This window comes from Ziziphus jujuba, chromosome 11 (assembly GCF_031755915.1).
Source record: "Ziziphus jujuba cultivar Dongzao chromosome 11, ASM3175591v1".
Classification (NCBI taxonomy): domain Eukaryota; kingdom Viridiplantae; phylum Streptophyta; class Magnoliopsida; order Rosales; family Rhamnaceae; genus Ziziphus; species Ziziphus jujuba.
Window position 1 is genome coordinate 6,305,677 of NC_083389.1, and position 25,924 is coordinate 6,331,600.

The window sequence follows — 25,924 nt, forward strand, 5'->3', positions numbered from 1 at the left end:
TTGGTCGAACATTTTCTCAAGGCTTTACATTCCCCCCCCCCCCCCCCCTTTTTTTTTTTGTGAGCAAAGACTAAAAGAACCATAATAATGGTAGTAAATAGAGAAATGATAAAAATAAACAACAAGCATCCCATTTACTCTTTCATTCTTGCTAAAACGTATATGTTTTCTTAAAGTTTTAATTTTTGTGAGGTTGATAATTATTGAATGTTATCTGGTCTTGTGTTTGAATGTCTTAACATTATATAATACATTAACATTATATAATATTGTCTAGCAGAGAAGATATTTAGTTTAAATCCTAAGCAAATACCTGCATATTTAATTTTGCCTAACATATGTGTTGGAAGTGGAGTGAGAAGATGGAAGTGAGGAAGAGACTGAGAGACTTAGAAGTGAAAAAGGGTCCTGGGCACAGTTGGATCAAGCTTAACAATAAACTTCATGGATTTTCCTTTGGAGATAAAACTCATCCTCATTGTACCATGATAGATGCAATTTTGGAGTCCCATGGAGATTCCCATGGGTCTTATTCCACGCCTTATGATGAAAGGGGAGCTGGCGTGGTGTAAAGTGAAGATTGAGGGAAGTAAAGCAAAATTCCCTTCTAGGGTATTCCGTAGCTACCGTTTCACTGGCTCTAGTATTCACTGGCTTTCAAGGAATGGAATATTATCAAGCACCCTTCACTATTTCAGATAGTATTCATGGTTCTACCTTTTTCTTAGCAACTGGCTTTCATGGTTTTCATGTGATTATAGGTACTCTTTTCTTGATCATATGTGGTATTCGCCAATATCTTGATCAACTGTGAACTAGTGAGTCAAAATTACTTGTGTCTGTTAAGCTATCATGTAGCTGCATTGTCAAAGTTTTCTAGATCGATCTTTGTTCTCTTTTTGCGGAAAGAATAATATATAGATATGTGCAGGATGTAAACCTCACCAGATGCATATGGGACATGAAAGACTCTTGTATGGTCAAACTTTCTCACTCCACATCCATACATATATTTTAAATATTAATATATAGATATATGTAGGAGTAAATGTGTTTACATTACAATTGTTGCTTGTTCAATGCATCTTGCTTTCTATAAAGAGCTTCATCTCTCAACTAAAATATACTGTTATGTCTAGCTAGGACAAGCTATGATTTTTTTTTTCCCTTTCAAACCTTGGCAAAACAAAACATGTACATATTACCTTGTTTTTATTCTATACGTGTGAGTTGGTTCAACTTTACATTTTCTTACATTTGATTACCATATCATATGCATATATATCTATACACACACTTGAAGTAGCTACATATATGTATATATTAACTCTATTGTCCAATCTGATTATGTTTCTATGGCAATAATGGATGCTCATTCTAATATTATCTTATCATAATCTCTTTGACCATGTTTTAATCATAATCTCATTAACCATGTTTTATTAGCTGTGTATCTATCTTTGATATGCTTGGAAATTTACTGTTATTTAGATGCTAGCAGAATATATACGACAAGTAGAGAACTTTTTACTAAAATTACTACCTAAAAGGCTTACCTTCAAATGCCTTACAGTCAAATCCTAGATATTCTTATTTTTATCTGTCATATTTATATATATATATATATATATATATATATATATATATATATATATATGTGTGTGTGTGTGTGTGTGTGTGTGTGTGTGTATAGATAAGAGACAGAATGTGTTTCTTGGTCAAAGAAATGGAATTGTCTCCTTTGAAAGTCGAATTCTTATTGAACATGGGCATGGAAGGCCAATGGAGAATGTCATGCATGTTTTTTTGTTACTGGTGAAGTTCAACATCAATATTAGATATGTTACATGTGTTGATGGTGTGATGAATAATTATGGGGGTCCAATCCCACTCATTTTATTCTTCTTTCTTTGATATAGAAACAATGAGCTCCAACTTACTTTTTTGTGCTAATATCTGTGAACTTGCAATTAATACAATGTCTTTAATAAATGCATTTTGTGTATAACTTAACATGTGGATAACGAGCATGTTAGAGATTATTTGGTTATATATGCTAAATGCTAATTTATACTGATAATATGCAATTTTGGTTGTATATACTATGTATATTATAACTATTCTGTTTTGTTCTAATTTGAGATTAAACTACCTTTAGTTTCTCTTTGTACCTAGGTTTGATCATATAATGTTAGAAAAACAAAAGTTAGTTACTTGGTTACATGAATGAATTTCTTTGTTTGTTTTTCCTTTTATAAACAAAGAATATGATGATAGTTGCTCTCTTTCTTTATTTGACAGGTTCAACTTAAAGAAGCTCACATATGAAGAAAGGAAGAACCAGTTAATTGAAGGATTGACTAAATTTGGGCAGTGGCATAAATTTTCAAAGGTACATAGCCTAAATTTTTCTCCCTAATTTTATCTTTATTTGTTATGAATTATGGAAGAATGTGAATTTTTTATGCTGAGGAATGTGGATTTTGTATGCTGGAAGAATTATACGTTGTGTTTTTTGTATGCTAGAAGTATGGAGATTGAAGATTGAATTGTGGAGAATAGAAATTGAAGTTTTGGAAGAATTGTATGTTTTGTTTGGTTTTTTAATTGTATATTCTATTTGACTTGAAGTTTTATTTTGTTTATTTACATTACAAGGTCATATGAATGGTGACATTGACATATTCTCCATCAACTAACTAAAGCAAAATTCTAAGTGAATTAGCTCATAATGTATATCATGTGTGCAATATCTTTGTCCCCAAAATTCATATTTATGTAGACTCACATATAATGTGCATCATAGTTTTGTTCACATATTGTTTAATATATTATGTAAGTTGTTTCATATATTCAAAGTCTAATTACACTACTATATCTTGGTTGTTTACTTTGTTTTTTTTTTAAAAAAAAATTTAAGCATTTTATCCTCCTAATGCAGCTCTCTTATGTTAACTATGATTTGGAGGAAATGGATTTTATTATGTCATGAGAGAAAATAACTTGATGACCTTTTGCTTTATTCTTTTATATGACATTCTCTAAATTATTACCATGTAGTTTTGTATGTTATCGGTGTTTGATTTGTTTACCTAAAGAGCTATTCTTTTATGTTGTCTAACCTTTTTGGATAAACTTTTCTTTGGGAACATGGATACAACCTTTTTTCTTTGGGGACATGTTTACAACCTTTCTTTATCATAGTGTTGGGAATGAGGAGTGTATTTGATTAGGCTGGTAAAATTTCTGTCTAAAAGTCTTTGCACACTTTTCAACTTATTAGCGTTGATTTTCTCTAGATTGCATCATTCATTTCATAAGCACCCTTATTTGGTAGTCACTGTAGCATATTATTCATTTAAATTTGACAGATAATGCACATGCCGTATAGAGAAACCTGGCTTTCCTTGTGTCCATGCAATTGTAGCATGTAAGCATTGACATATTTCTCCATATATCCTTTGCTCGGCGCATTACTCAGTTGACTCACTCCACGACGCATATTCGGAAACCATATATCCACTTGGAGATAAATGTCAGTGGCATGCTCTCGATGATGTCATAAACTAGCTTGTACTTCCACCTAAGATTGGCAAACAGTCAGGAAGACCAAGAAAGAAGAGGATTCAATCTCAAGGAGAGGAGCGTCATCAATATAGATGCAGGAGGTGCAAACAGATTGGTCATAGCAGCTGATTATGCTCAGCCGCCATACCTCTTGATAGCACTGCCAACCAACAGCACCATTCAACTGAAGGACCATAAATCGCTCTATGCTATATTAAGATAATGGGGGCATGTTATGTGGTATGCGTGTGTTATGCAATGTTGTAAGGAATGCAATTAGTAGTTCAACCGCGTAACGTGTGTTTTGGTGTAACACCCCGTCCCGAACCATGTCAGAATTTTTGCACGTTGACCGGGGTTGGCCGTTGACCGTTGACCGAAGGGGTCAAAAGTTGACTTTTTGATCCGGTTGGAATTCTAGGTTGACTGAGGTACCATTACGGAATACACGTTGGCACGAGTTCGTAGATTGGTAGCACGTTGAAAACGGAGCTACGGTTTGAAAGTTTTGAGCAAAACAAGTTGAGGTCCAAACTGTCCAAGGGGTGTCGGAGTTGACTTTTTATTCATGCAAGGTTGAGCGTTGACTCATGCATGGTTGTGAAGTGTTCGTCGATACAAGTCCGTAGACTGGCGGCACGTCCGATTTGGACATGTGGTTTAAAAGTTATGGACCTGTAGAGTTTTTCAAACACCGTATTATTTTATTATTATTTTTTAAACGCGTAACGATGTGCCACGTGTGACTTAATGAAGGTGACCATGTGTCACCATGGTGAAATGCCACATGTCAACCATGTGTAAAATCAAATTATTTTTATTATTATTTTAAATAATAATATTTTTATTCAATTAATTTGAATTTATTTGTTTTATTTTCCCTTTTCTTTTTCTTTTTCTTTTCTTTTCCCCACGTGGGAAAACACCATTTCTTTCTTTTTTTTCTTTTTCTTTTCTTTTTTTCCTTTTTTCCTTCTTCTTCCCCGAGCTCAACCAAAACACGCACAGTTGTTTTTTTTTCTCCCATCGGCCGTCTCTCTCTCTCCCGTGTTTAACTTTTCCGGCCACCCATACAGTACACGCGCCGGCCACCGTCCAAGCCCGCCACCTCGCTACCTCGGCCACCTCGCGACGCGCCCAGATCAGGCCGGCGAAGTCACGGTGGCGAGGTGAAATTTTTCCGGCGATTCTCGCCGTTTCCGACCAACCCAGCCTGTCCCATACCTCTATCCCACTATTTTCGACCCCTCTGAGTCCATTTCCTGGGTTATATTGCCCAAAATCCCCACCGTTTGAAAGATCCCTCAAGATCAAAACCGGCCGAAACTTCCCGACCAAATTCCGGCCACCTCCGGCGGAATTGGGGTCGACGGAGACCGGATTTGCATTCCTCGTTCCACGAGCTTCGATTCGGTATATCATTCGCCTATTTTGGTTACCATTTGTGTTTGACCCCCCGGATACCGGGTATTATTTATCCGATTAAAATATTAATTTATTTGACTATCTGTGAATTTTGTTCTAGGAGCACCGGTGAGTCGTAGAATTGATCCCATGGTGGATCATAGTTTAATTGCGTGCTCCAGGTGAGTGACCCACCTTTAAAAATATTTTTGGGGTAATTAATTGTATTTATGTGGTATTGATTTGGTATCTGTAATTTGTGCTAATGTGGTGTATTTTAAATACAATCGGGAAAAATATTATTTTATATATATATTTACCCATTGGTAATAAATGGAATTTTTGGGGTCATTAAGAAATTCCCGATTACTATTTTATTGTGGTTTAATTTATTATTATGCATGAGCAAAGTGGATTTCGGTATTAATTGTACGTGATTTTGAGTAATAATTTTCGGGCATAATTGGGTTAAATATTTTACGAAAATATTTGGTTAAATTTTATAAATTATGCCCGCGGTATTTTTATGGTTGCATCTCGTATTTTGAGAAAGTTGTGGTTTGTTGTTATCGCTGTTTCGTACCGGGTTGTTTAATAAAAATATGTGGGATGGTAAGTATGAGAATTTAATGTATTTCCCACGGTAATTTTGAAAAACGGTACGGTTGGTTAATATTGTTTATTTTTAGACGCACTCATACAGTATTGGTGTTCTGGTGTATGGTGTATGGACACATGGTAGTGCGCAGTTATTATGTGGTTTAGCGCACGGTTATTACTTCACCCGTGAGTTGCCATTGGACCGTGGGCAGGCAAGGTTATTGTTGTGCACAGCCGCCCCCCTCTTTGGCCGGGTTGATGGTTTTAGCAGCGGTACTGTCGGGACGCCGAAGTGACCGTTGCAGGTTTCTCTCTTTAACCCCCCGCCAGTCGGTGCTCGGGACGCTGGGTATCGGAGGGCATCACCGGTATATGGTGTGGTGCGTCGGTGTAAATTGCAAATAATGTTTTAAACCCCAAAGGTGTTCTAAAATTATTTATTATAATTTATTTCAGTTTATTTATATTTGGGGTATTTATTTATTTATTTAGTTATTTATTTATTTGTTGTTTATTAAATTATTTGGTTCATTGGTTTTCGGGAAGTACGACTATCGGGTTTTGTGAAAATGTTTTAAAAGGGGAACATTTCCAACGGAGTGAATAGTGAGGGTTTTGAGAGATAGCGTTACTTCAATTGTTTATTTATTTATTTATTTAATTATTTGGTATATTATTAATATTAAAGGTGTTCAGTAGATAGGGTCACTCACTGAGATGATTAGCATCTCACACTCTTAAATTCTGTTCCCCTAGGTCCAGGTTGGAGACGTTGATTGTCCGGGGCGAGCCCAACGTCTCAGTTCGTTGCCGAAGGTTCAAGAAGTTTTTCTTCCCTTTTTCCTCTTGAACTTGTATTATTTCTTTATCTGTCATTTTATAAATTCCGCATTTGTCGTATAATGCTCTGTATACTGTATTGGACGTGTAGTTGTTCGTTATGCACTAGGTTGCTGCTGTTGTTTATTTTGAAGTGCTGAAATTTGTGGAACCAATTTGTAGTTTGCGGGAGGAATAAGGGGATGAGTATAGAAGTGTGTTTTCAGTGCAGGTAATTTGTGGTAAGTAAATCCCTTAGGGGAGGCTCTGCCGGATTTTCCGTTGGAGGGTTCGGTAGGGTTTCCCTGGGATCAGGGCTTGTCTAGGGTTCCGGAGAAGGAATTCTGGACGGGTCCTGACATTTGGCATAATAGACGTTGGTTTTATGTGTTGCTTTGTTGGAAAAGTCATCTGTCGTATTATGTTGATAAAATATCAATGACCCTAAATAGAAAAAACCCCCAAAAGTTCTGAAAAAATTCTCAAATTGGCAAAAATATTTGATTACCGTAGGTTTCATCGGTAATTAACGAAACCCCTATGGTAATCATATTTTTCCAATTTTTTGGCCTCCACAAGTCCCCTAATGTGTGTTAAATGCAACAACATGCAAAATATACATTCTTCAATGATCCTAAGGTGAAAAAACCCCTAAAGTTCTGAAAAAGTTCTCAAATTGGCACAAAAATTTGATTACCATAGGGCCTTCGGTAATTACCGATGAAATCTACGGTAATCAATTTATACTTACTGGAAAAATTACCGTAGAAATCATCGGTAATTACCAAAACCCCTATGGTAATCACATTCGAAAACTTTTTTGGCCCCCACAAGTCCTCTAATGTGTGTTAAATGCAACAACATACAAAATATACATTCTTCAATGATTCTAAGGAGAAAAAACCCCAAAAGTTATGAAAAAGTTCTCAAATTGGCACAAAATTTGATTACCGTAGGGCCTTCGGTAATTACCAATGAATCTTACGGTAATCAATTTATACTTGCTGAAAACATTACCGAAGGTTTCATCGGTAATTACCAAAACCCCTGTGGTAATCACATTTTACCAATTTTTTGGCCCCCACAAGTCCTTTAATGTGTGTTAAATGCAAAATATACATTCTTCAATGATCCTAAGGAGAAAAAATACCAAAAGTTCTGAAAACGTTCTCAAATTGGCAAAAAACTTTGATTACCATAGGGCCTTCGGTAATTACCGATGAAACTCGGTAATTTTTTCCAGCAAGTATAAATTGATTACCATAGGTTTCATCGGTAATTACCGAAGGCCCTATGGTAATCAAATTTTTGTGCCAATTTGAGAACTTTTTCAGAACTTTAGGGCTTTTTCTCCTTAGGATCATTGAAGAATGTATATTTTGCATGTTTTTGCATTTAAGACACATTAGGGGACTTGTGGGGGGCCAAAATATTGGTGAAATGTGATTACCACAGGGGTTTCAGTAATTACTGATGAAACCTTTGGTAATGTTTCCAACGAGTATAAATTGATTACCATAGGTTTCATCGGCAATTACCGAAAACTTTATGGTAATCAAATTTTTGTGCCAATTTGAGAACTTTTTTAGAAATTTTGAGATTTTTTCTCCTTAGAATCATTGAAGAATGTATATTTTGCATGTTTTTGCATTTAACACACATTAAGGGACTTGTGGGGGCCAAAAAATTGGTAAAATATGATAACCATAGGGGTTTTGGTAATTACTGATGAAACCTACAGTAATTTTTCCAGCAACTACAAATTGATTACCGTAGGTTTCATAGGTAATTATCGAAGGCCATACGGTAATCCAGAACCAAAGGACGTTGCTCGCCGTTAAAACAGCAATTGAAGATCTACCAAAACCATCAAGTGGACCAAAATTGAAATCCAAAACCAAAGGACTAATTAGGAAGCAAACCATATTCCCAGCTATGGCTCCCAAAGCCCCAAAGAGAACATTTAATTGCTTCTCCGACCTCCTCGATGCAGAGTTTTCAAAAGAAATCTTGGTGAGCAATGTCAAAAACTTAAAAACATGCACAAATCCTAGTAGAATCGGAACAAAATCACCATTTGCTAAAGATCCAGATTCTTCTGATCCATCATTCAAGTATTTCTAAAGCAGTAAAGAAGAAATAACCACAAGCGAGAAGGTAAAAGCATTCCAGTACTCATAGAAATAAAGGCAAGATTGAAGATGGGCATCGTCGAGCATTAGCCTGAAGATCTGAGCATTGCTTTCATTGAACTCAAACTTGTTATCCTTGGATTTGGTACTCTTTCTAATCTCAACATTGGTTTTGGATGAGAATCCAGAAGCTGAATCAGAGGAGCCACAAAAGGTTTCCTTGTATTAGATCTAAAATAAAGGACATTCAAGTCTTTTAAAATTTTTTTAAAGGTGTAATGGATATTAAAGGGTAAAACAAAAAAATTTACCAATACAAGGGTATATATATATATATCGTCATGGTCCTTCTAAATAGGGCATTAGGCCAAATTGCCCCGAGAACAATTGCTAAAAGCTAACTTCCAAAACTAGATTCTAGATTGGGCTAAGTTGGTTTACTACAGAAATCCCGACCCAATCCATATTGGGTCTATATGGGCTTATTAGCCGACTAATATATATCCAATAATGGGCCAGAAGATTGCTGATCCGAATGGACTTCCTAATCGACCTTTCCCTTCACATTCTCCCAATATGGGCTTACTAACAACTTTTGGGCGAAGATATATTTAATATTGGGCCAAATGAATGCTGACCAGGTCCAGATGTACCTTCAGCTTCAGTTGTTTTCAGACTTTAGTCACGTACTGGCGTCAGAGGTGGAATTGGAATCCCAAGTCGACCTTCCCCGTTCTCACCCCACAGCCAATGGACGGCCAACCACAAAATATCTATTTAAGTAATTTTAATAAATTATTTTACATTTTTGTTTTTCTTCTCTTTTTGAGATAAATCATAAATTTATATAAAAAAAAAGAAAAGAAACAAATCTTTGATTTTTCACATTCGTAGGAAATCAAATTACAGACCGCGTAGAAAAAGATTGGCGACGCCGTTCGAGAAATTCCAACGAAAACGATCCCGTTTTCTTGTATGTAATATTTGCGAAAGGTTTAAGACCGACGGTGTTTCGCTGCAGACAAAAGAAATCAATCAGGAAGGAGGTCGTACTGACATATATATAATAATGAATGAACGAATGAATGCCGTAGATAGTCTCATTCAATTTTCTGCTCTCCCCCATTTCGCTTCCTCTCTGTGCTCTCTGCAAATCTAGCTCCCGGTATTTGTCTCCTCCATTCAGGTCCTCTTCTGCATATTCGTTCAAGATCTGTGCTGTTAATTTTGTCGGTGATGTATAATTTCTTGATATTCTTGTTCAATTCATCGTCTTGTTTTTTGTGTGTTTATTTGCTTCCATATACACACTAGATCGGCTAAATCTTCAATACCCATGTCTCAGATTTTGCTAATGAACTCCATTTCCGGTTCATTGTTAAGTTTCGGATGCTTGGACTTCCTTTTATAGTTGGTACAAAAATTGATCTTGAAGACCTAGATAGATTTAGCATCGAAACTTTTTGAGTTTGGGGGATTTTAAATTTGGGAACAATGTCTTCGATTCGTTTCGATGCTCCTAAGCAGTACTATGCCACGAGTAGTCTCGTGATTGGATACGCTCTCTGTTCGAGCTTGCTCGCTGTGATTAATAAGTATGCCATTACCAAATTCAACTATCCTGGCCTTTTGACTGCATTGCAGTACTTAACCTCTGCTCTGGGTGTTTGGGTTCTGGGAAAGCTGGGGTTTTTGCACCATGATTCCTTCACATGGGAGACTGCCAAGAAGTTTTTACCTGCTGCCTTTGTTTTCTATCTCGCAATCTTCACAAACACCAATCTTCTTCGCCATGCCAATGTGGATACTTTCATCGTGTTCAGATCCTTGACACCCCTTTTGGTTGCAATTGCTGATACCGCATTTAGGAAACAACCATGCCCTTCCAAGCTTACATTTGTATCATTGTTGATCATTTTGGGTGGAGCTGTTGGGTATGTGGCCACTGATTCAGGTTTTACTTTGACTGCTTATTCTTGGGCATTTGCTTATTTGGTGACAATTACTACTGAAATGGTTTACATCAAGCATATGGTCACCAATCTTGGGTTGAATACTTGGGGTTTTGTGTTGTATAACAATTTGTTATCCTTGATGGTGGCTCCGTTGTTTTGGATTCTTACTGGAGAGTATTCTGATGTGTTTGCTGCTCTGGCAACAAGTTCTGGGAGTTGGCTTCAATCCAGTGCATTTTTTGCCGTATCGTTGTCGTGTGTGTTTGGTTTACTCATCAGTTTCTTTGGGTTTGCAGCAAGGAAGGCGATCTCTGCAACAGCATTCACAGTTACTGGTGTGGTTAATAAGTTTCTCACAGTTGCCATTAATGTTTTGATATGGGATAAGCATGCCAGTCCCTTTGGATTGGTTTGCATCCTCTTCACAATTTCAGGTGGAGTTCTTTATCAGCAATCAGTTACCAAACCTGGCAGTGCTCCGCCGCAACGAGAGTCAACTGTGTCTAAGCAGAGTAGCAGTGAGAATGATGAAGGTGGTGATTTTGAGGAAGAAAATCAAGGAAGGGGAATTCATGGTAAACTTGCTTCTGTATAAGACCTTTGTATGTTTCATTTTCTAGCCTCCATGAAAACAGTTTCATAATATTTGATGTGCTTCGTCTGGTATTAGTGATTCTGTATTTGGAGCAAAAACTCTAGGTATTAATGACTCAGGAAATATTCTGTATTAGATTTTACGGATATTATAATTTCTTTTCCGAAGATGAAATGGTTCGCACTTATGCTGACCTATCCTTTTGTTATTCCATGGATTCTTCTCTGGCAATTGTTTAACGTCATATTTACTGCTCATACAGAGTAATGTTTGCATTTGAAACCAAATATCAAACCTTAGCGGTGTTATTTCATGGCTAAATTTAATTTTAAAGAGTTTTTTAGAAGGCCTTCCCATGATATAGCGTATTAACATCCACACTTTCCCAAGCAATGTTGGTGGCCAAATAGTAATATCAAGAATTTATTCAGTGTGGTGCAAAGTAATTTTTAATCAAAATCTAAGGATTATAGAAAGATTTAACTTCTTTTTTCCAGGAGTTGACCCTTTCCATCTCATGGCTGACATCAAAGCTATTTTCCACTTGAAACCTTTTGTAGTCTGTACCTTTCGTTACTCAAGGGCCAAAGCCACCGATCGCTGGTGCTTGATAGTAAATAGAGCATATTATGACTTACTCTTTGAGAATACAAGGGATTTTTTCCTAATCCTTGCCTTCTATAAAGTCTGTAGTTATGCATGTGACAATAGTCAGGCTCCTTTTTATGCTCCGAGGAAAGGATTTACAACTTCTGAAAATGTTTTAGTTCTGCTTATTGGAGATGCATGAAAGCCTAGACTGTTACTAGCCGGTGCTAAGGAATGCAGACAGGCTTTTGTATTCGTGAATGCAAGAGTATGACTATGATTTTGAAAATTATGTACGAACTACAATTGTTAGATCACCAGAAATCATTGCAAGAACAAAATCCTTCTTTAAAATGGTGAAACCGATTCCTGTCCCGCACTATTATTTCCCTATTGTAGACTTTTGAGATAAGCTTGCTTGCAGTGTGACAATCAACACAAACACGAAGGTTTTTGACTACTCTGATCGATGTCCCAGGATTTGTACTCAAGAGTCCAAATGCTATTGCCAACTTCTCACTGTGAAGGCTTAGTGCAGCCTCTTTTTCCTCTTCATCTGTATTCAAAAATACCTCTGATGTGTCAGGAACATAACCAGCTTTCTTTAATTGGCAGATCATATCTTCCACCATTTGATAAATCCTTGTGGATTGAGGGTGTGATGAATCCCCCTTCACAAATTCATGGACAATTCCATCGACCTCAATAAGACTGCATCCTGGAGCCTTGTTTATGTTTCTTTCTGCCATCAAGTCCCTAATTCTTTTAGCTTCCTCCCACTTTTTCATTGAACTATATATGTTTGATAAGAGCACATATGTTCCATCATTTTCTGGGTCAAGTTCTAAAAGTCGTTGAGCAGTTCTTTCTGCAGCCTCGAGGTTGCCATGGATTCTGCAAGCACCAAGAAGGCCTCCCAAAACAAAATGATCTGGTGCCATTGGCATCTTCTCAATCAATTCCTCTGCCTCGGTTATTCTACCAGCTCGTGCTAATATGTCAATTAAACAACCGTAGTGTTCAATGGTAGGCTGAATGCCATACATATTAGACATGGAATTGAAGTGTGAAATCCCTTCATCCACCAGTCCAGCATGACTACAAGCAGCCAATACCCCAACAAAGGTTATTGCATCTGGTTGCACCCCACTTCTCTGCATCTCATAAAAATGCCTTAAAGCCTTCTCCCCTTGTCCAGACATGGCAAGACCAGTAATCAAGGTGGTCCAAGTCATAACATCTTTCTCAGGCAGTTCTTTAAAAACTTTCAGCGCATTCTCTATGCTTCCACACTTTGCATACATGTCCACAAGTGCTGTACCCAAAGTAACGTCCACTTCAATTTTCTCTTTCTGTATGTAGGCATGCAACCACTTCCCAAGCTCAAGAGCACCTAAATGGCCGCAAACAAGCAGCAGGCTGACCATGGTCACCTTATCGCCTTTTTCGCCCCGAAGCTGCATTTCCCGAAAGAGTAGTAAAGCTTCTTCATAATCACTATCCTCAACATATCCATTAATCATTATATTCCAACAGAACAAGTTCCGTTCCGGCATCTTGTCAAATAAGTCCCGAGCCAGTGATACACATCCACATTTGCAATAGACATCCATAAGAGCTGTACTAAGTACCACATGGGATCCAAACCCATTTTCATCTGCGTACTTGTGCACCTGTTTTGCAGTTTCCAAATCTCTTGCCTTGGAGCAGGCACTTAAGACATTTACCAACGTAACCTCATTAGGTTTCACGTTTCCACTTTCCATTCTATTAAAAAGCACCACAGCTTCAGTGGGTTCATCCCATTGAGCATAAGCTCCAATCATAGTTGCCCAAGAAACCACACTTTTCTCCACCATTTTGTCAAACACCTTTCGGGCTGAAACCAAACACCCACAAGTCGAATACATATTCATCATAGTGTTCTGAATATAAGAATCGGAAGCAAACCCAAACTTGGTAGAATGACAATGCAGCTGCTTTCCCTCCCGCAAATCCCCGCAAGACTTGAACAGGGAAGGAAATGTGAACCTGTCGGGCAATAAACCACGGAAAAGCATTTCTTGGTAGAAAAGCATGGCCTCGGAAGGCAAACCCCTATTGGTATAACCTCGAATAATGGAATTACAAGTAAAAGTGGTGGGATTGGAGATTTGAGTGAAAACCAGACGGGCATAGCGGAGGCTTCCGTGTTCTTGGAGAGCACAAAAGGCAACGATTTTGCTGGCGGTGAACGCGTCAAAGAAGAGGCCGGTTCTTAGCAATTGAGCGTGGATTTGCTTGAGCTGGGAAACATTGGCGCATTTATCAAGCAATGCGAGACATGGATGAGGATGAATTGGATGGTCGTTGGTGGTGGCTATGGAGTTGGCAGTGAAAGCTGCGGTGGTTGCCGTTGCGACAATGGTGGTGGAACTGGAAGTGGGGTTCTTCAAGATCGAGTTATCAGAAGATAATGGTGGTCTAATATGGTGGACAGACAGAGGAGCAGCCATTGCTGCTGTTTATTAGGTTCGCTCTTCGTTATTTCAGTTGGAAAAATCACTGCCAAAATAATTGATATAAGATAATAAACTAGTGAATCATAACTGGCAACGGGCCGGGTTGTCGGGTTTCTGATACAGTGCCAATTCCAGGCTTTTGGGGTTCGTTACTATTGAAATTTTTTGTGAATTTATTTACTTGGCAACGCTACCAATTTTTAAGTTGAACAAGTGATGTTTACCTACTCACATCCTAAAATCTTATATAACTAAAGTTTATAGTATGACTGGCCTTGCAAAAGAGAGAATGGTACTTTGTCTCTTTTTTTTTAATTAAATAAGAGCAAATGGTACTTGTACTCCACAAAGAAATTATATAAGGTTAGGAAGCATATATAGTTGTGGAAATGTTATATATCGTATTGTTTAATTTATTGGGTTTTTTTTTTTCAATTCAATAATATTTTATCTTCCATCAGAATGCTTTCTCTTTTCTTCCTTTTAGTTTTCTTATGGGGTCTGCTGTCTGTGGCTTATACTCCACCTATTATGCATTTGGAGGTAGCACACCATTATAAGTCAAAGTTGAACACTACTAAAATTAACGAATAACAAACAATAAGCATGCTTGGACGGCCACTTTATTATTCGTAAAAATAAACAAATTATATTTTATCAAGCCAGCGACCAATGTCAATTAAATTCGCAGCCTTTTTTTTTTTTTTTTGTATTTGCTATTATTAATACTTCCCATTACCACTCACTCTAGTAGGATCTTAAAATGATTTTCGTTTCCAATTTTCTTTAAATTCCAAGGAATTAACATCCTTTTCAGTACCAAAACTTGCTTTTAAATATATTAACCCCTTGAGCTTTACACCATGTACGTAATCCATCAATCTTGGCTTATAATCACAATTTATATAAGCAATTTGATTAGAGTAAAATTAAACTCGCAACCAACCACAATCAAAGAAAAAAACATTATTTTTTTTTTTCCCCCTTTACTTTTTTCCATGTATATGTTGTCAAATCCAACGCAGATACCCAATTTTAACATAAAAATTCAATTGAAACAAAGCCCTTTTCATGCATTGGAAATTGTGGCCTTCTCTTTCATCACCTACACAGCATGACTTATCTCTAATAATTTACCTAATTTAGTGACTCCCGTGCTCACTTGGGTATATGCTAACGCCACACTTAATGATTTAAAAACACTTCAATTTCAATTTCTTTCTCTTATTTTATACACAATAATTATTAATTTCCTTCGCTTTCTCATTTTCATCCACAAGGAACATCAATCTTATCCATTCAAAATTCTTCTTTTTGAGAAAAAAAAAAAAAAGAAAAGGACCAACAAAAGTCAATTGTGTATATTGCCACCGCCCATTTCACTAAACAAAATGATGAACAAGCGTGACAATGCTTTGTTGGCTAATTTGTCTTTTTTCATTAGGAGCTAAATATATTAACTTAGCATGCCTTCTCTATTATAATAATTCTAATTAATTAAAAAGGTTCCCCAAAAGCTAAGCAAATGACCACGCTAACAATCTACATATAAATAAATCCTTTTTGTGGGATAAGAGCAGCAGTTTTAGACAAAATTTGGTTCTAAATCCAAATGGGTAATTGTCGAACTTCACCAACAAATAATGCTATTGGTTTCTGCCTTCTCCCTTCAGAACTCATAGAGCGTATACTTCTCTGCCTGGCCTTACCTGAAATTATCCGATTCAAATTGGTCAGCAAAACTGTGGCTTCGATTATCTCCCACCAAGATTTTGTTCGCCAATATAATTTGAGACTGCGCTCCACAACTTGGCTCTTTCTCTTCAAGAAGCGCTGCCATCGGTATTCTCTTCTCGACGGTTTCGCCGAACGGTCCGACCGGTGGTTCCGGATTCCGATCTCTAATTTGTTGAAACCTTTTATTTTTCCAGGGGAGGATCTTTTCTTTTTGACTGCTGGTGGGAATATTTTCCTCTTTGCTTCGAATTCTCATCAGGCGGTTATTACAGTTAATTTGGTCACCAATACCGTTAGGAAGATCCCTCCCACTCCTTTGGGCCCACGCGGCACTTGTTCCTGGCGAAGATCCGGAATGAAATTATTGCCTGGCCCAATCGGGTCGGAGCATTTCCGCTTCTTGTTTGCCGAGTTGGTAGAGAATCGTCCGGTAGTGTTCGAGTATGACTCCGAGACTGATAAGTGGCAGTCTATGGTGGCCAAAGAGGACGATGCCGGCTCGCTCCGTGTTTCCGAGAGAGTGGGCGATCATATTTTTTTAAGTGTGATGCATGGAGCAAACGAATCTTCTGTGATCGCAATCAAATCTCCGAACAATACACCAGTAATCCTACGGCCAAGGTTTGACGGCAGAACCGGGGAGGATAGGCAATTGACGGTTGGATTCAGTTGGGGAAAAAGTATTGATAGGTTACACGTTTGCGGTGATGGGTACATGATGATCGCGAAATCGGACGGTGTTGATGGAGCAAATACGAGAGTGAGGATGTTGAAGGATATAGAAATGTTGGGCCTGGGTTTAAATGGTAGGAATTGGGAAATGATATCAAAGTTACCTGGCAAGTTGATGGAGCAGATTAAAAAGCCTTATGGGGTTATGATGGGGTGTTTGGAGGGTATAAATGGAACAATAAATGCAGTTTTGATGTCTAATTTGGAGGGATTATGGGACATAATTTGGCTACGGTACGACATAGTGGGAAGGCAGTGGACTTGGGTCCCACTCCCTGATTGCAGAATGAAAGGCTTAAACATGGCTGGAATAGCCTTCTCCTCTGGACTCACCCTTCCTTGATTCAAAACCTTATTTTAGCTTGTAGTCGACGGCTATCAACTATTGTGTGCAAAATACATATCATAAGCATCATCACATTTTCAAATTTCAAATTCACTTACATGGTCTTATTGAGTCCATATATATATATATATCAAATGCTACTTTGCCTCCATCTTCCATATATATATATATATATATATATGTATGTATGTATGTATATGTGATTTTTGGATAGGTATTTACATTCTAATTTTTTTTTAAAAAAAATTTTAATAGAAAAATTTTTATTAAATTAAAAATAAACCTTTCTTTCGATGCTGGGTTGATTATTTTAAAATATATATATATATATATTTTTTTTTTCATATTAATTTTTTAAATAATAAATCAATGATTAAATGAATCAAATTAATTTTTACTGTATCAATATAGTTTTCATTAATATTCATAATTATTATTATTAATGATCACAAATAATATGTATAGTATTTATTACATTTTTGGACCATTCTAGTTGAAAATGAGTTTTCAGTCAAAGTGGGCTCCCTTTTATGGCCCCAATAGGTGATGGCATTGGGTTTTTAAAAATTTTTGATTAAAGCCTAAGTATAATACAATAAGCCCAAATAAATTTGTGATATTTTAAGATATATATTATATTGAATTCAACTATTTCAAATTTAACTTAATTACGCATAAAAAAAAAATTAGCCTAATCAAGTAACAAATAATTTAAAGTTGATAATTAATCCAATTCAACACAATTCAATTCCATTTGATAAAGGGGGAAATCAGATTAGGGAATGGATAGAAAAACAAAAGAAGAGAGGAAAGTGTGTGTATGTGTGTGTGTGTGTGTGTGTGTGTGTGTGTGTGATATATAAAAGGAGATGATGAAGGAACTAGAATTGATAACGTGATAGTGTCAGCTAAAAGAACGGAATGGGGCACACAATAGAGATGTCTGCCCCAAACACAACATATTCTCAAAGGGAATGCCTCTGGTCCCCAACTCCCCCTGCTCCAACCCCTTCCTTCCTCTTCTTCATTGCCATGCCACCGCACATTTTTTTCAGAAATCCATTTCGAACTTGCATTACGTGGCCACATCTTATTCCTTTCCTCTCCCAAAAAAATAATCTTTTTTCCCCTAACAAAAGAAATAAAAATAAAAATAAAATGTCCTCGATCCTAACACTTTGCTTTACACTTAAATTCGTGCTTTTGGGTTTTTGCAATTCTTATGGTCCCCAAATTCCATGTTACTCCATGGACCACCTCACACTTTCTCATTTTCTTCTGTTTTAGTGTTTCCGGGAATTCCAACTGTTTCTATAAGCCCTTTTTTTTTTTTTTCCTTATTTCTTTTTTTGGGACCCAATATGATTCCTCTGCCATCTCACTAATTAAATTAATTAATTTTAATTTCCTCCATGCAAAATTTATATCTTAATCTCCACACCCATGCATGCAATTCTAAATTAACTTTCACTACTTGAGTGGACCACGTCAACCCCACATTTATGAAGAAAGCCATTTTTTCTAAGCATTTTTTTGTCTTATTTTTCTACTTGTATAATTTTCTATTTCTTGTAATATTATTAAACATACTCAACACTTCTGATGCTATCTTTTAATAACTTAATTTAAACAAAGCAATCTTTTTACATATCTTGGAGATCCAATATTCTCTCTCTCAATAATTGCTTAAAACTTTTTAATAAAAAAAGTTTTAATTAATTAAGAGTTTATTCTCCTTGATCTGTTGTGCTACTCTTATCTCATGCTGAGAAAAAAATGGCAGAATTATTGGAGTGATGAAAATAATTGCCTTGAGGAGAGGGCCAGAGCACAAAACTGTCACAAATCTTGAAATAAAGCAGAAGACTCATGTCTAGCTGCTATTGACTCATTGAACTTGTAAATTGGACTACATTTGGCACAAGGTTTAATCCCTATTTGATGTTTGTGCACGCCCTTCGCTCAATACCAAACGACTAGATTTTTTATCTATTTACTTAATTATAATTTATTTCCAATTGAGGGCTAGCTAAAGTTTTGGATATAATTATATATTGTATAAAATATGAATCTTTCTTTGTCTCAATTACGAGATATGCTACTAAACTAATGATTTAATTATAATTATCTTATGTTTGTTGCCTCGGTTGATGTTACTATTATAATATAAGTAATATGTTATTTTTATTCGTAAATTATGAAATCAACAACGACAACTGTTGATGTCTTTCTCTATGACACATGTATCGTCTAGTACATTCGAAATTACTGTCACACTATACCCTTTTTATTCGAAATACATACCTAATTTTTTAGCTTAATTAATTATCTAAAAAAATGAGAATAATTAATGAACGAGCTGGACTATCTAAGAATAAAAGAGAGAAGAAGTGTTTCTAAGGGCCTCGAAAGAAAGGGTCCATACAGCTTTACTGCGCAAGGCTTTTAGCCTAAGGTCTAAATTATATTACCAGGGGATCTCTTTTTTTTTTCCATTAAAAAAAAAAAAACTGTACTTTAATTTCCATTTTAAACGGGAGAACTTTGGTAATATTATTGGTAAAAGGAGATCTAGACAGTGAAATATGTCACTTTCCCCCAAGCATCATACTATTTGTCAGATTTTTATTTAATACTGTGCATATAAACAATATATTTTATACGAATTTATATATAACTATATAATTCATGTATGCATTATCAAAAAAATATATAATACATGTATGATGTAAGTATCAATAAATTTATGGTATGCGCCACGACTAATTTAGTTTATACTGTGTAAATGAGCGAGATCCAAATAATTAAAGAAATAATAAAACATATAAATTGGCGTATATAATATTGGGGTTTTACATACAGAAGTTGTGAGCAGGGTGATGAGTTGGATTATTAAAATTGACATCATGTGGATGGGGCTGCATGCATGTATTTATGTCAGGGAACATTAACACATTCATGCAATACTAGTGCAAATCCCTTCTGGATGCCGATCTTTGTTCTTCAATCTCACTGTGTACTAGGAATGACAATGGGATGGGGCGGGGATGGTTTTTGAAATACTGTCTCCATCCCTGCGAGGAATTTGCGATCCCATTTTTGCGGTTTTTCCCGCTTCTTTAAATACGGAACGGGGACGGAGATTTTGCAGGACGAAAACGGAATAACTATTTTTCCATCATATATATATATATATATACACACACACATATATTAACTTTCGATATTACAATACAGTACATATTCTTTGAAGTTCTAAATATTTTTAATTCCTAATAAAACACACACTTAAAAACTAAAAAACACCTTTATATATAAAATTGTGTAAGCAATTTTCCGTAAAAGCTCAATCAACAATTCTATATATATATTTTTTCTTTTTTTGTCTTAAAAGTATATATATTTCGTGCCAAAAGAGCCCTTAGGCTTAGTTTAAGGTAGAAAATAGACTCATTTAACTCCAATCATTTTACAATACTATATTGCCGATTAATTATACATGTTGAGGCCCGTTGATCGGCTATATATTATAAAAATATATAATAAGAGTGTCTATGAAAATGTTATACAATTAGCACCTAATTTACGAGTCGATTAATTACCTTATTACATGTATATATGTTGCTGACCCATTCTCATTTTCTGCCTTCCCTATGCCGGCTTCTTTTGGTCGCATTATGGACCCTATTATGGAAATTTTGCACGCATCTTTATATATAGAGTTTTTCTTTTTTCTTAGCTTATAATTGTTCATCTTTTAAACTTCTAGACCTTTTTCTAATGTGGAACCCGCTATCATATTATATCATTATTATTGTTTGTTTCTATGAAGTTTTTTTTTTTTTTTTCCTTAAACCGTATTAAAAAAAACTTTTAATTTTTTAATTAACCGTATCATTAACAACATAAAAAAAAAGGGTGCATTTAATGCGGCATGCAAAAACCATATACATGTAAACTTAGTTGATTTGATTTGTTTCCTGAATTTAATAATATGCAGCTATACCAACCATAATATATAATAACAATAAGTAATACATTTAATGACTTTCCTATTTGATGTCCATACATCGATGCCAAATAGGATCATCTTTGCAGCAAAAAAAACTTTTGTTTCTCGTTCACTCATATGTATTTAATTCATGGTATAATTCTGTCCTTTTATTAAACAAATATAAAAAATAATGAAAATAAAACGAAACAGCAAATTTTTGGGAAATACAAAAAATAAAAAAATCAAAATCAAAAGGCAAATACATATATGCAAAAACAAGGATTATACGCCCGTTTACGTTTCATGGTCATATTTTAGTACGTGTCAGCCTCTCTCTCTCTCTTTTTTACTGACTCAGTCTCTCATCCTCTTTCCCTCGTCAAAACCCTCTTTTCCTCTTTCTTTCACCTATCCTTTTCCCCTCCATCACTCACTCTCACACTCTCAAAAAACACTCCCACAGCTCTCTCTCTCTCTCTCTTTTTCTCCTTCGTCAATGGGACTTTAGGAATGAACAACGAAACCCACACCCACCCACTTGGCATCTGATTACCATATCCCACACCACATTCAACCAAACTAGCTAACTAGCTTTAGCATTCTATTTCATATTCATATGGGGCCGTACGACTCCGCTATCTCCGCCGGGAGTAGCAGCGGCAGCTCATCATCTTCCACGTCAAAACCCCACGAGATCGATGGCCTCCTCGCCGGCGCCGGCTATAAGGTTCGCTCCTCCGACCTACGACAAGTCGCTCAGCGCCTCGAACGCCTCGAAACCGTCATGGTCAACTCCCCATCTGATGTCTCTCAGCTCGCTTCCGACACCGTTCACTACAATCCCTCCGACATGGCCTCCTGGGTTGACTCGCTGCTCTCCGAGTTGAACAACCCTCATGCTCTACCACTGCCCTCTGATCTCCCCGACTTCCCCGATCTCATCGCCAGCCCCGTTCTCAATCAGACGACCATGCAAAACGACGACGCTTGGGCCGACCCAAACATTATTCCTCCCCATCAGTTAAAAGTCGTCACGGCCATGGAAGAAGATTCCGGGATAAAGCTCGTCCACATGCTGCTCACGTGTGCCGAATCCATCCAGCGTGGCGAGCTCGCATTGGCCGGTTCTTTAATCGAAAATATGCAGGCTCTTCTGACACGCGTCAACACCGTTTGCGGCATCGGGAAAGTCGCCGGGTATTTCATCGATGCGCTCAATCGCCGGGTTTTCGCTCCGCGGGGTTTTGCTAATAATTCAACCTACGGCTCGGCTTATGAGAACGAGGTTTTGTACCATCATTTTTACGAGGCTAGCCCCTATTTGAAATTTGCCCACTTCACCGCCAACCAGGCCATATTGGAAGCTTTCGACGGTCACGATTGCGTCCACGTCATCGACTTCAACCTTATGCACGGCTTGCAGTGGCCGCCTCTCATTCAAGCTCTTGCTTTACGTCCTGGTGGGCCTCCTCTGTTACGATTAACGGGCATTGGCCCACCATCACCCGATGGCCATGACTCGCTCCGTGAAATTGGGCTTCGACTCGCCGAGTTAGCCCAGTCCGTTAACGTCCGGTTCGCTTTTCGTGGCGTTGCAGCTTCTAGGCTAGAGGACGTGAAGCCGTGGATGCTCGAAGTCAGCCCCAAAGAGGCGGTTGCCGTGAACTCAATCATGCAGCTCCACCGGCTTCTCGGAGCCAACAACACTCGCAATTTGCCCATCGAAATGGTCCTCGGGTGGATCCGGAACTTGAACCCGAAGATTATGACGGTTGTGGAACAAGAAGCGGACCATAATCAAGTCGGATTCTTGGATCGGTTTACGGAAGCACTGTATTACTACTCGACCATGTTCGATTCGCTAGAGGCTTGCGCGCTGCAGCCGTCGAAGGCCTTAGCCGAGATATACATACAGAGAGAGATATGCAACGTCGTGTGCTGCGAAGGTTCGGCTCGGGTGGAGAGGCACGAGCCGTTAGCCAAGTGGAGGAGTCGGCTTGTACAAGCCGGGTTCAGGCCTTTGCACCTGGGGTCTAATGCGTTCAAACAAGCGAGCATGCTTTTAACACTTTTCTCATCTGAAGGCTATTGTGTGGAGGAGAACGAAGGTTGTTTGACTCTGGGATGGCACAGCCGGCCTCTCATCGCGGCTTCAGCTTGGCAAGCGGCGGCTGATGTAAGCAATCCACTTGGGATTGTAAATCATAATAATGGTCAAGTGTTGTAAATTTTTTCCATGGTTTTTACTATTTTTCATTTTATAATTTTCTACCTTGCTTTTGAAAAAAGAAAGAATGAATGTCTCTTCTATTCTGGTAGGCTACGTTGTAGCTACGTATTGATGCAGCATTCTATACTACTTCTTAAAACAAATTAAAAGATATAGAATATTATAGGTGCCACTTTAGCTCATCCAAAGTTACATAATTGTTACTGTTTGGTATTATTATTATTAGTCATTTGTCAATATAATTTGGTAAATCACAGATAGTGGCCCCACGTAGATATGATGTAGTTAGTATGTGATTGTAATCTGTTAAGCAAACCAAATAAAGATTGGTAGAGAAATTAATAAAAAATGGTACGAGTGGAGAGGGATCGAGGGAGATAAACATGATGGAGAAGAGTATTTGACATTTTTTTTTTTTTTTTCTATATAAAGCAATTTTGCTTTCGGAGGTCTAATCTAAGCTACACAACTTCGTCCCTATTTTGGCTCTAGACTAGTAGACTGCAACCTGCGACCAAACATTAATAATTTTCTGCCTACCGCGTTTGGTGGGATCCTAAGCTTTCTATCTCCTCACTCTTTATCCTAATTAAACATGTAAATATTTGCTTCTTTTTTTAAAAAAAGAAAAAAAAAATTTCACTCTTTTTTACTTATTTGTCCAAATGCAGCCAACGTGGTAGTCTCATTCTCAAAAAATCAACGTTGGATTGACTTTACGGAGCAGGTGAAGAGACATGAAAATTGGCTGCGACCTAGTACCCAAATTTTTTTAAAGGAGTTTTGAAAATGGGGTCCCAAACATGGAGTGCATGACAGCATATGGTCCTAGTAAGAAAAGGTAAAAGGTACATGATATTACTCAACGATAAAATAGAAGGTTAATCAACATTTTAATATTCCTAAAACTTTTTTGTTATTGCAACTCATTTTTCTTCTTTCCTACATTTAATTTTCAATGATTCCAAAAGAAGTTTTTCTACATTTACTTCCAATAATTCCACAGGTAGTAGAGATTAGTCTAATAATTTCTTTTAGTTAGGTAGAAATATAGAATTAAAATTCGATCATTTTCTATATTCAATAGTGTTCTTATTATTACTTGAGAGGAAGATAATTTCTGCATTTACTAGGTGCATGCACATAAAAATATTGGGTTTTGCTATGGTAATTGGGTAGATATATTGAAATTGAAAATGGTGGGATTGTATTGGAAAGCCACAAGACTTTACAGAGAAAATGGTGCATGTGGGTCTGTGCCCACTTGTGGGAGGAAAAAAAAAAAGGGCATTAAGCAAACGGGACCCTCAGAAACGTAATAATGAACAAAGAGGGAGGTGAAAGGGTTCGGGTCACATGGCAAGCCTGTCCACCCTGCTATACCATGGCTGTCACCATTCCTGTCCCAAATGCCAAATGGGTCTCTCTCTCTCTCTCTCTCTCTCTCTCCTGCAAAATCCCTCAATCCTACTAACTTTTCTATTTTCTCTTATCCAAAAACATCTTTTTGTTAAATTCCGCACCTAATGGTAAAATTACTATTTATTGAAAATAGATAGCCTTATAGCAAACGGATTTAACTGAATTTATTTAAATAATAAAAAAATTATAATCTAGCCGTGACTGGTAAGCTGGTGAGGCAGAGTAAGAGTACGGGGATTAAAAATGAAAAAAAAAAAAAAATTGAAAAGAAAGAAAGTAAAAGAAAACGGGTCAAATGATTGAAACCCGGAAGCGAGAAGAGAAAGAAAGTCGGGGGGGAGTGGGACCATAGAAGGGGATTGCCTTTTCATAATTTCACGTGATCCCGTTACGGAGTCACTCAGCCTGTTGCCTCCTCGCTGGCTGGCTTGAGCAAGTTGCGAGAGAGAGAAGGGGGGGTGGTGATGGCCCACTTTTAAATATGAAAAGAAAAATGAGGACCACCTTCAACCTAAGCCCACGACCAGCAGTATACTCACGTGTCAGTTATCTCCCACGTGTCGACAGCGATCTTACCTGTATTTTCATTTTTTATTTCTCTCTTCACCCTGAGGTCAATTTCCCTTGAGAGAGACTCCTCTTTAAATTAAAGAGCCAAATAAAACGAGCCATCAACCTTTGGGTCCCACTTCTAATTACGATTGACGTGGACTGCTGATATTTACGTAGTATCCTAGAATTATTGCATTCATATTCATATTTCCACCTCCTTCCTTCCCCGTCTTCTCTCCTTTTATTTTCTACAAAATACTAGGTCTATCACTTTCAAACAATGTGGCATAGTTCTTTAAACTATTAGTTCAATTATATTACTATTATTTTGTAAAGAGAGGGGAAAAAAAAATAATATTTGTGTTATCTTCTTCTATGCTACTTGTCGTCCCTTATATCACCCAAAAAAAATTTAAAAGGTAAATTAAAACATAGAATTTAAGTGCCGTTCGTTACTTAGTGATTTTTGGTTTTTGATTTTTTTTCTATTTAAATATGAGTAATTTGTTTATTTTAACTGCTATTTAATAGTAATTTGAATTTATTAGGCATTGTAACTAACAACAAAATTAAAAAGAGAGAGGAAAAAAAAAAAGGCCAAATAAAACACAAACTTCAATTTGTCTTTTTTTTTTTTCTTCTTTATTTCTTTCAAATTTTAAATTGTTTAAAATATTTAAAAAACGATATGTTTTGCAAAATTTTGTCAGCTTTATCTTATTTTTTTATTTATTTTTCTAAGATGTCCAC

General features: G+C 36.9%; 4 protein-coding genes across 4 annotated transcripts; 3 read left to right on the forward strand and 1 right to left on the reverse strand.

The window, feature by feature from the left end:
• The first annotated feature begins 9,287 nt into the window (after window positions 1–9,287).
• LOC107431728 (GDP-fucose transporter 1) lies at window positions 9,288–11,283 on the forward strand. The gene is made up of 2 exons (XM_016042717.4): window positions 9,288–9,303; window positions 9,417–11,283. Exon 2 carries the CDS (start codon window positions 10,017–10,019, stop codon window positions 11,070–11,072), a length of 1,056 nt encoding a protein of 351 aa, XP_015898203.1. The 5' UTR covers window positions 9,288–9,303; window positions 9,417–10,016; the 3' UTR covers window positions 11,073–11,283.
• Window positions 11,284–11,917: 634 nt separating this feature from the next.
• On the reverse strand, window positions 11,918–14,558 carry LOC107431685 (pentatricopeptide repeat-containing protein At1g08070, chloroplastic). Its single transcript, XM_060812694.1, has one exon. The coding sequence runs from the start codon at window positions 14,153–14,155 to the stop codon at window positions 11,975–11,977; it is 2,181 nt and encodes a 726-aa protein (XP_060668677.1). The 5' UTR covers window positions 14,156–14,558; the 3' UTR covers window positions 11,918–11,974.
• A 961-nt stretch (window positions 14,559–15,519) lies between these two features.
• On the forward strand, window positions 15,520–17,102 carry LOC107431707 (uncharacterized). Its single transcript, XM_016042683.4, has one exon. The coding sequence runs from the start codon at window positions 15,774–15,776 to the stop codon at window positions 16,971–16,973; it is 1,200 nt and encodes a 399-aa protein (XP_015898169.3). The 5' UTR covers window positions 15,520–15,773; the 3' UTR covers window positions 16,974–17,102.
• A 4,068-nt stretch (window positions 17,103–21,170) lies between these two features.
• Window positions 21,171–23,283, forward strand: LOC107409613 (protein SLENDER RICE1-LIKE 1). Its single transcript, XM_016017041.4, has one exon. The coding sequence runs from the start codon at window positions 21,587–21,589 to the stop codon at window positions 23,195–23,197; it is 1,611 nt and encodes a 536-aa protein (XP_015872527.3). The 5' UTR covers window positions 21,171–21,586; the 3' UTR covers window positions 23,198–23,283.
• The last annotated feature ends 2,641 nt before the right edge of the window (window positions 23,284–25,924 follow it).